Source organism: Primulina tabacum, chromosome 7 (genome assembly GCF_025594145.1).
Source record: "Primulina tabacum isolate GXHZ01 chromosome 7, ASM2559414v2, whole genome shotgun sequence".
NCBI classification, from domain to species: Eukaryota; Viridiplantae; Streptophyta; class Magnoliopsida; order Lamiales; family Gesneriaceae; genus Primulina; species Primulina tabacum.
In genome coordinates, this window is record NC_134556.1 from 38305309 (window position 1) to 38315826 (window position 10518).

The following is a 10518-nucleotide window of genomic DNA, read 5'->3' on the forward strand; positions in this document are numbered from 1 at the left end:
TAATATTAGAAAATTATATCAAATTAGATTATCAGATTAATCAACATATAACTTTTATATAAATAATTATAAATCAACAAATACTTAATAAATAAAAATTAAATTAAACTGCAAAAACTAAAACTGAATTTATAAATATTGCTTGAATTAAAAATAAAAACTTAGTCTATAATTTTTGGGGAAAGATGAAAAATTATTGTGTCTTTCTCCGCTTTCTTTCACAAAAAGTTGGCATGGAGTAAAGAAAAGTTTAAAAATAAATCCAAAAAAGTTAATAAAATCTAATAATACTAAGAAGATATTAGATTTATAAATAAGGAAACTAAAGTTTTTTAGAATAAAACTCTATCAAATCTTTTCCTTATATCAATCACATATATGTCTCTCCAAAAGTCTTTAATAAACTAAATACCAAGATTAAGACTTCTAAACTATAGCAATATTATCATAATTTCGAATTTCACTCCTTGCAATTCTCGCCACTTTAGTTTTTACAGGCATCTGAAAACGAGTCACAAGGTATGCCCACGCATTGTGGAAAATTCGTTTCTGAATTTTTCTGCTTCATGTCATCTACAAAATTCATATTTGAAACTTCAAATGTGATATAAATATCACATTTTTAGCCCAAATTTATCATAATAGTATAAAAATTCTCCTTATAACAAAATAACACAAAAGCGTATCCATTAAGCATATCGGAAGTGATTTAATAACAAAAATACAAAATATTGTGATCTTATCAATATAATTGTATTATATTAATAAAATATTAAGTCTCGTAAGCGGTTCGTGAACTATCAAACAAAACTAAATTGGGCTCGAGTTCGGCTCGAAAAAAATTCGAATATGTTCAAATTTGACTCGAATTCAGTAAACTAAGATACAAATAAATATTTAGATCGACTCGAAAATCTCGCAAACTCGACTCAGTTCATTTGTACCTCTACGTACTCAGACATCTCCCGTGGCTTGGATCCCACAGTTTTGTTCTAAATCTATATGGTCTTTGAATTTTTTCAAGTCAAAATCAAATCACAAATGTATTTAAATCAATCCAAAAACGATATCCATACTACGGTTATATCCGTTTAGTCTGAGCTACAGCCAATTTTTTTTAAAAATAATTAGATAATATGACTCATTTAATATCATAAAAGAAAATGAAGATATATACTGTGAATATATAAAGGTGCATGAGATCTTACCCTTAGTGTAGTATTTCATTCGTTTATCTAATAGTTCATATTTCAACACAAGAGAGTAATATCAATGTAATTTGTTAATGTAATTAAAACATGAATAATTAGATAATCTGTTATGATAATTGTAACATTTTAAAATCAACTTTAAATAAGACCAAAACGTTAATTATAAAACTTATATTAACATGATCGCTAAAGATCAATTTTTACATCGATCTAGCTTAACTAATCCAAATACTTTAAACGTAAAATTCACAAAATCTATGTAATATAATATACTTCCCGCAGGTAATTAACACGTTAGCTTTCTTCGGAGATTGATAGAAGTTTGACCCGTAAAGCTGTCGGTATCGGCTTTAATTAGGAAAAATGATTTCTTTACTTCGGTATGCATTTTTAAGTTGGATCCGCAAATCATTATATATCCCCTGAAAGTGACATTGAATTGAACTCAGCTGAGAATTGCATATTTTAGGATTCAGCGCTTTTAAACCGCCGTGCGAATCTTTCTTATACACATACACGATCGAGAAAGTACTAGCTACATGACATTGAGTTGCTGCATTTCGGGGAGGTTGGGATTGGACTAAGATTAACAATATCCTATGGGAGGTGGATAGGACAGAAAGGAACCGCATTCCAGTGGGTTTCGGACATGGACGTGGTAGACTGGTATGACATTACACTTCAAATGGTGGGTATTCGGTTAAGTCTGGATACTATATATCTAACTCATGATATAGCGAATTCAACAAGTAATGCATTGCAGCGTGGGCTCACTAAGGGGCTATGGGTGCAAAGAAACCAACTGATCTTCGATGAATCTGTTCAGACACCAGAAGATGTTCTGGCTCGGGCTGAGTTAATCCGGTAAATCGAACACGCGATGTACTCTACATCAACGATCGGGTTCTCGGATATTTTATTATTATTCTTATTTGCATTAACATTTGTAAAGTATGAATTTATGCAAATTTCTATGCATCTTCGTAAGGTATAATTCAAAAGTCTAGCAAGTGTTATGAGGGTTGACTTCAATATGACAGTGACTTTTTTGTCATATTTGTTGATGATGATAATAATTCCAAAGTTTTAATATGAGACTTGGCGCTTGGGTTATCACAATGATTTCAAAAGCGAAAAGAAAAACCAAGTGTTATGAATTATAAATATTATTATTATTATTTTACTAAAAATAGAAAAACATATTATTTAAAGTAACAAATATAACTTTTGGAAAAAAAAAAAAAAACTGTGTCGGTTTGTCTACCTGCCCATGTCATGTAAGAACTGTGGTTGCTGGGCAAAGATTTTACCAGAAAAGCGGGCACTGTCTTCTTCTCGGCGGTGCTACTGCGCCAGTGCCGCTAATTCTGTCTATTCGGAATTTAACTCATATTATCACAAATTCATTGAATATTCAACAATTCTAGTTCTGGGTATCGTACTTCATCTGAAATATGGAAACATCTGAAGAAAAATCATTAACCAGAGAAAGTGATCAGGGGTTTTCACGCCAGGTATTTTCTTTTTTCCATTTATTGATTTTGCCCATTATCTTTTCTCTGCTGTATGCTTCTGCCATCGTTTTCTTGTTAGTGGGATCTCTGAAGGTTTTTGGTGGGTTTTTCTGGGTCGAGATTTTGAGTTCGTGATGTTCTTGAATTGCAATTAAATATTTGAAATTCTTGGAGATTGTGCTCTAAATGTTTACTGAAATTCGTCTGTTCTGTTTGTTTTTCTTAATACCATTGAATTCGATGGCATTTTTTGTTTGTGATTCCAGATAGTTGTCAAGATCCCCACTCTCTCTTTTTTTTTTCTATTTGGTATTTGGTATTTGGTTTCTACTCTTTCTTTTCTTTCTGTATTTGGTGTTATGTGTTTTATTAACAGTAATAATTTAAAGTAGTTTATACTATATATAAACAATAGACAAAAGTCGTATTTGTTGGCATCAATATTGGTTTCTAATTTTAATTCACTGAGTGGGATTGTGCAAGATTGTGATTTTTGTGGTTCTTTTGACAACTTTTATTCTTTTTATCAGTTCTATCAGGTTGAGGCGTCGAGTGAAATAGTAGTCGAGGAACCGGTAATTGGGCAGGAAGGGCAAAATCTTTTTGCGCAGATTCCCAAGACAACAGTAGAGGGATTGGCCGAGGATTCTGTGACCATAAACATGCCAATTTCGTCGATCCAAACACCCAAGAAAGTAAGTTTTTCACCGCTACCAAGCCCCAGTCAAGCAAAAGTTTTTGGATCTCCAGGTCCTTCATCGTCCTTAGGAAATTCAGATGTAAAGAATTTCCTTCCAAAGCTAAGCTTCAAATTTCGTAATTCCAGTTCAGAGACGGAAAAGGCTGCCATGCTAATGCTCGGAGCTTCCCCTGACACACGTGGGAAGCCATCCATTACCAGGGCTTTTTCTCTGACAAAGATTTTTACTCCAAAAATGAAGAGAACGTCGTCTTTACCAACTTCACCTGTTTTACACTCGAATCCTGAGTCTGTCCATGGAGGAATTAGAAATTTTGTAGTTGACGAAGCTGTAAGTCCCATCACATCGTAGCTGAAGAGATGAGATTTTTCTCAGTCTTATTGTTTAAAAAAGATGGGTATCATTAATCTGATCATCTCGTTCTACTAGTCCTTGTGAAAGTCATGTTGCAAAATGTACATTAATTATGATATAACACTATGGATTGTGAAGATTTTGATCAACTGACTCCAATTTCTTCTGCCCTTTTTATGTTTGTTACACTATCCCCACGCATACAATAGATGATCACTACTATGCTCTATTCAAATCTTACAGAATCCATCATCTTGCAGAAAGGTGGATCCTTGCTATCCATACATCGTTCTCGATCAGTACCAGTGTTGAATAAACATGGAAGCACAAAGCAACTGGACTATTTAGACAGTGTATTTCGTGTGATTCCATCCACTCCACATGTCCCAGAACAAACCTCTGCAACTGCAACGGCTAGTTCAACATTTGATCCAGGTAAAAAATTATTAGTGTACCAAGTACTTGGCCTAAATAGGATTGCAGTTATTGAGACTTCGAGCTCACAGTTTTAAGTCTGAATCTGATGTTTCTTATGAAAAAAACAGTTGAATACAACGTTGTTCCCAAATGCTTGATGTCTGGTGACAAAAGTAATAATGGACTGGTTTTAATACATTTCTTTCCATTTTTACTTTGTCCCCTCGTCTGATGATGAACCTTACCTTACCTTTGTCATTCAGATGCGAATAAAAACTACTCAGAAGACATCCCTCAGGAAGAAGCTGTGTGCCGAATCTGCTTAGTGGAACTCGGTGAGGGAACAGACACTATGAAAATGGAATGCAGCTGTAAAGGCGAACTCGCCATAGCCCACCAGGAATGTGCGATTAAATGGTTTAGCATAAAAGGGAACAAGACTTGTGAAGTCTGTAAGCAAGAGGTTCAGAACTTACCTGTCACACTTTTACGAATCCAAAACATTCAGTCCAGAGGCTCTGCAACTCGTCCAAATGAAATAAGCCGATACAGGCGAGTGAATATCCTTTTCTCGGCTGAAACAATGGGGAAAACTCAAAATAAACCAGTTGAAAATTGCAAAAAATTGCAGGGTTTGGCAGGATGTTCCTGTTCTTGTGATTGTCAGCATGCTTGCGTATTTTTGTTTTCTCGAACAACTTCTGGTAAGTCGAAATTTGAGAAACTTTACACTATATCTTTCTCGAGATGAACTCTAGACTCTTAAAGTTTAGGTTAACAAAATGGAATCTAGTGCAATTGCCATATCATTGCCGTTTGCCAGCATATTGGGTCTCCTAGCATCCATGATATCGACCACCATGGGTATGCCGCATCTCTTTCTAGTCATTTTAAGCGTTAATTTGTCAATTTTTTTCCTTAGTTTTTCCTTTTCCCCTTCTGTAGTTAGGAGAAGATATTCCTGGATGTATGCCACTGGTCAGTTTGCGTTGGTGGTGATTTTCTCACACTTCTTTTACTCTCTGGTAAAGACATTCTTCAACTGAGATATCGGTCGGCTACCTTCAAATTTCTATTGTATGAAAACCGGTTTTTCTTTGGTTTAATAACATGTAGGATTGATCCAAAATCCGAGAAGTTACCCACAATTCTTGGTTTTTTATATTCGATTTTCTTGACCAGCATCATGTTGAAATTCCTGAAGCTTTTTGTAAAACCTTAAACCTTTTGTTGATGTTGATGTCAAATGTCAAGTAATGTGCATAGATTATTTCTCACGCAAAACTATTTGATATGGCGATTCTACAGCTTGGCGTGCAAGCGGTTCTCTCTGTTCTTCTTGCCACAGTAGTTGGTTTTGGAGGGGCAATGTGTGGAACTTATATTCTTTTCGAGATTCTAAAGCGGAGGAGAAATCGGAATTCATTGTCGAATTCCCAACGTGACTCGGCACCAGAAAATCATTCCTCGGATGCTGGGGATATGGCTCAAATGGACACACAACAAAATGGAGCTGTGAATCAAGGGAACAACCTTGGCAGTTAAGCTCAAGCCAAGGAGCCAAGACGAAAACTGTAACATCAAGCGGGAAAAATCATAGTTAAAAGATAGGAATGCTTTTGAAGTTTTTTCCATGTGGATGTGAGTTTTTACTATTGTCATCTTAGATATTTGTTAACGTTAGGCTGTAGTAATTATCTCTGCTGAGCAAAATAATCGAAATGTAGTTTGTGAGTTATTGGAACAATTCAAAAGATTTGAATTATATTGTTACCATCAGTTATAGTTTTTGATAAAAATGATTTCGGTTACACAATTAGTATCAGAGTAAAGATCACGAGTTCGTTAGTTCGTTCTAATAATTTATTGTAAGGAGTGCAATTAATGACTGAGAGATTGTTGGGGTGCAATAATTGTTCATGTTGAGTATAACAATCGAAACTTGATATTTGCATTTGCAGTTATACATTTTGGTAAAACAACAAGTGTTCGATTATACATTTATTATTATTCAGAAATAATAATAACTGATGCAATTCAAATCAATATTATATATAAAGTTAAAATATGTGTGTGCCTTTATAGATGGTCTACTCAGATTATTAAAATTTGTTGTGGTCAAATAACTATGATACAAGTCAATAAGGAGTATTATCCATACCCCAAAAACTAATAAGAAATTGTTATTTTATTTCAATTCGCAATTTCGACGACCATAGTGAGCTAATTAACGTTTTACCACAGATTATGCTAAAAAACTCTCTAATTTTTCAAACAATACCAACTTCTAATTTTTTCTCGTTCCTTCGCTATCTATAAATTTAATCACTTCTATAAAATCATAATATTTTGCAAATATGATGTGATTTTCACGTTTTTTCTATGCTAATGGGATGAATGACAAAATTCTAACCATCAGATTTCAAGAAAAGGATTGGGTCTCCATGACAATATGTGAACCCTTGAAGGTCAATGCTTTGAAGATGCATATTTGGAACACAAATTAATTGGCTAAGTCGGATACGTTATATGCTTAATTTTGCATTAAATTCAACGTAGTGTAATTATTTTGAAACAATTGTAAGAAAGAATATGTAAATTAAAAAAGTGTATATATGTATATTATACCTACTAATTTTTTTTTTTTAAAAAAATTATAAATATAGTATGTGGCAGAATTGGATGGGTTGGTTTTTGCTTTGATAAGTTGGCATGAAGGTGATGTAACCTTTGATTTAATGTGGAAACCCAAGGGGATAAGGTTGTCCCGTACCTCTTACCACCGGCAGTCGAACACACGCAATGAATTTATATTTTCTACTATAAAATATTTTAATAATTTGTGTTAAATTAGAAACTCAAAATAAATCATATTATTAAATTTTGGATATTTTTTGTGGTTGGTTTATATTATTTCCAATTTTTTTTATGAAAACGTGAAGTAGGGAAAATCTTATAATTATGAAAATGACTTCACCCGAAATATTATTCATAGTAACCCTTGTTTTACTATTATTATTATTATAACTTATGTTTGCTATATCCTCATAGAAAACGTCATGCTTTGCTTGTAGAACACTAAAATGTATTTTCAATTTTGTTCATGCATGAAATTTGTTATGACTTCTCCAGTTCTCCCAGCTTTTCTTGAACTTCTTCTGAAAGACAAAAACTTGTGTGAGACGGTCTCACGGGTCGTATTTTGTGAGACGGATCTCTTGTTTGGGTCATCCATGAAAGAATATTACTTTTTATGCTAAGAGTATTACTTTTTTTTATGAATATCGGTAAGGTTGACATGTCTCACAGATAAAGATTCGTGAGACCGTCTCATAAGAAACCAACTCCTCATGAAAATATTGGGTGTACACTTTAGGTTACACGCATGCTTATATTTGTATGATAAATTACAAAAATAATTGTAAAATCCAATTAGATCTCTTTTATTTATTTTATCTATATTATCTTTAAAAGGAAAAATATATCATGCGTGTCAATCTATATATTGTATGAGCATGTGGAAATTGTGTGTAATAATCACTAATAAACATAGAGAGATTTGTTCATGGTATCATATAGATAGTGTCATCTCTTGAAAAGAAAATACATGTTACTGATTATTATCAGTGGAGTGGTTCATCCCCATACCTGATTTTATGGAAGCAAATTTGGCCAGTTCTTGCGGCAGGAACGGCACGACATCGCCGCCATATCCGCCCACTCCAAGAAAATCCCTCGTCAAACTACGGCTCACGCCATGCAAATGGTCTGAATGCAAGATTCGTGAACTCGTTCCTTGTGTCTGAATCATCGATGGTTCTGAGTTATTGATCGTATTACTTTCCGTGGAGGCGTTGAAATTCATGGCTGAACCAGCCAGTCCATTTTCCTGTTGTTTGCTGAAAACCCGATGTAATTCACTTCTGTTTTGAGACGGGGGAGGAGAAGAAGAAGAATTAAGCATCACTCCAGTTGTGCTGCCGAAGAACTGAGAATTGCTTTTAGTTGAGCCCATTTGAGCTGCTTTTTGTAGAAGTGCAGTTGCAGACATTGATCCTGATGAGGATGAATAATTTGAGTGATTGATCTGCTTTTGATCAGAGTATAGTGAATGTAATGAATTGGCCACCATCGTCTTCGAGTTCCCATTGCTTATAATCGCTGGCTCCTCCTTGAGGCTTGGTTGGGGCGGCAACGGCGATAAGGAGAGATTTGCGTAATATCCCATCGATGAGTTTAATCCGTAAATGTCACTGGAAGTTATCGACATCATTTCAGGAAAGTTGGTTGAACTTGAAGGCATGAAGAGATCGGGATTATGATCAAACGTCCAAAGAGAAGATCTAGGCTTCTGCTGATCTTGATCCATGAAGAGAGAATTTCCAGTAGTGGTAAATTCTGGCCTAAATCCGCCCGCGGAGGTGGTGAAACCAGTTGGCAGATGAGATTGAATATTAATCAGATTTGGATTTTTGAGGTCATTTCTGAAGTTGTGATCATTAACTCCACAACCAATTGAAATTCTTGAATTTTCCTCAGCTAAGGCATCACAGAAAGCTCGGTGCGTGATGAAACTATCTTTCCTGTATTAAAAATATATTATATGAAAAAAGAAATTAAAAAATACAATCAAAGAATCTACCAATTTAAATACATGTACACACTACATGTGCAGAGACAATATTTATTACCCAATCATTTGCTGAAAAGAAATCAAAAACTTGAAGGGCAGCGTACATTTAATTCAATTCAACATACTATATGTTCATGTTCCCAAATTACCAAATGTTGTGAGTAAATTTAATACCTGGAAAAGAGTGTGCCACAGTCACACTTGTACTCCCTAGTGCCACAAGTTTTCGAATGAGCTTTCCAGTCGGATTGAACCGCATATTTCTTGGAACATTTCTCACACTTCCACTTCTTTTCACCATGTTTTCGGCTGAAATGCTTCTTAATTCCGGTAAGATCACCAAGGGCTCTGGCCGGGTCGTGGTGGACGCAGGTATTTTCAGGGCATATGTAAACCTTTTTCTTGATTTGATCTTTGTTGGCTCTTTGCTTGAGCTTCCATGGAAGATTGTGGCCTCTTCTATGAAGCTGTAGATTTTGGTCTCTTCGAAAACCCTTGTTGCAGATTTCACAGAAGAATCTGTCGGTAGCCATAAGTGTCTTTGGTGAAAGAGCAATAACTTCTGCATCTGGATCTGTTAAAACCCGAGAAAAATAAAATGAATATGAAGCTTAATTAGAAGGAAGTTAAACTAAAAATATCATCAGCATAATCTAGATGAACAAATATTAATATAGACATGAAACTTAATTAATTACCTGGTGTTCCGGGTAGATTTCTTCTCTTCTTGGCAACAATAGGTTTGGAGATATTGGAGCTAGGGTTAGGGCTTAGTACTTCAGGTTCTTGATGAAAGAATTTCGCAGAAGCTGGATTAAGAGAAGAAAACACGTCACCAGACATCATTGCAAAAAGGTTGAAGCTCAAGAAATCAAAGATTTTGAATTATCTTTCAATCTGGAAGCTTTGAAACGGTGCAAAAAACAAAAGAAACAAGCTGATCAGTCCAACAACTTCTTCAAATACAATCAGATTAATTCTTTGGTGTTATTCAAATCCTTCTCATATCTTATCAGACTGAGCCTAAAGAAGAAGAAAGAACCCAAAAAACCAGACACAAAGTGATAGAAGTTTGCATCCAAAAAGAATTATACAAACATAAAAATTAGTATTTGTAAATTGGTGAGTGTTGCTATTGAGGAGAGATTTGTTTGATTTGGAGAGAAAACACCAAAAATAATTGAAAGCTAAAGAGAATATTTCCTCTCTTTTTTTCTAACCACCAAACAGTACTCCTTTTCTCTCTATCTATTGCAACCTTTCTTATCTCTCTTTTTATCTCTTATTTCCAAAGTCGGTCAGCCATAGATTTAGCTTGCTGTACCTACTGGAGTGGGCCCCTTCTGTATCCCTCTCGACTGAATAATTCTTTTTAAAATATAAAATTTTGCTGCTTTTTTTAATATTAGTTTTTTTTTTTTAGCAAATAAACCGTTGATTTTAGTTCTTCATTGTATAAGGTATATATATATACACATTGGCTGTATGCTGCTTCTTATGCGTAAGACTGTTTATTTTTTTATTTATTTAAATATAAAGTTAGAAAATAAAAGTCCATTTTTTATTATAATTACTTTTACAGAAATGCGGAATCAGTTTTTCCTTTCAGTCATATTTGATGAATTAATGTAAAAAGAAGCATCCAAATTGAGTAGATTGTAACTTCGGAGGTCTTCTTATTACCCACT

The 10518-nt window shown here is 34.3% G+C and overlaps 2 protein-coding genes across 4 annotated transcripts; one reads left to right on the plus strand and one right to left on the minus strand.

Moving 5' to 3' along the window:
* The first annotated feature begins 2455 nt into the window (after positions 1–2455).
* Positions 2456–5987, plus strand: LOC142551789 (uncharacterized). 3 transcript variants are annotated; one of them, XR_012821621.1, is made up of 8 exons: positions 2456–2725; positions 3256–3756; positions 4041–4215; positions 4461–4749; positions 4829–4901; positions 4991–5061; positions 5143–5222; positions 5506–5656. XR_012821621.1 is itself a non-coding variant. In XM_075661190.1 (8 exons), the coding sequence occupies exons 1-8, from the start codon at positions 2666–2668 to the stop codon at positions 5740–5742; spliced, it is 1506 nt and encodes a 501-aa protein (XP_075517305.1). In that variant the 5' UTR covers positions 2456–2665; the 3' UTR covers positions 5743–5985. The 3 variants fall into 3 exon arrangements, 2 of the variants coding, with proteins under 2 accessions (XP_075517305.1, XP_075517306.1); XM_075661190.1 differs by having other exon boundaries at positions 4971–5061; positions 5506–5985; XM_075661191.1 differs by lacking the exons at positions 4991–5061; positions 5143–5222 and having other exon boundaries at positions 5506–5987.
* A 1690-nt stretch (positions 5988–7677) lies between these two features.
* On the minus strand, positions 7678–10100 carry LOC142551791 (zinc finger protein JACKDAW-like). The gene is made up of 3 exons (XM_075661192.1): positions 9529–10100; positions 9005–9404; positions 7678–8780 (listed from the first exon to the last, which is right to left on the minus strand). The coding sequence occupies exons 1-3, from the start codon at positions 9674–9676 to the stop codon at positions 7808–7810; spliced, it is 1521 nt and encodes a 506-aa protein (XP_075517307.1). The 5' UTR covers positions 9677–10100; the 3' UTR covers positions 7678–7807.
* Positions 10101–10518: the final 418 nt, after the last annotated feature.

Coding starts and splice junctions, on each gene's coding strand:
- LOC142551789 (XM_075661190.1), top strand. CDS start 2,666: ATGGAAACATCTGAAGAAAAATCATTAACCAGAGAAAGTGATCAGGGG. Junction 4,750..4,828: donor AATGAAATAAGCCGATACAG/GCGAGTGAATAT, acceptor AAAAAATTGCAG/GGTTTGGCAGGATGTTCCTG. Junction 4,902..4,970: donor GTTTTCTCGAACAACTTCTG/GTAAGTCGAAAT, acceptor CTTAAAGTTTAG/GTTAACAAAATGGAATCTAG.
- LOC142551791 (XM_075661192.1), bottom strand. CDS start 9,676: ATGATGTCTGGTGACGTGTTTTCTTCTCTTAATCCAGCTTCTGCGAAA. Junction 9,405..9,528: donor AAATCTACCCGGAACACCAG/GTAATTAATTAA, acceptor GGGTTTTAACAG/ATCCAGATGCAGAAGTTATT. Junction 8,781..9,004: donor TGTGGCACACTCTTTTCCAG/GTATTAAATTTA, acceptor TTTTTAATACAG/GAAAGATAGTTTCATCACGC.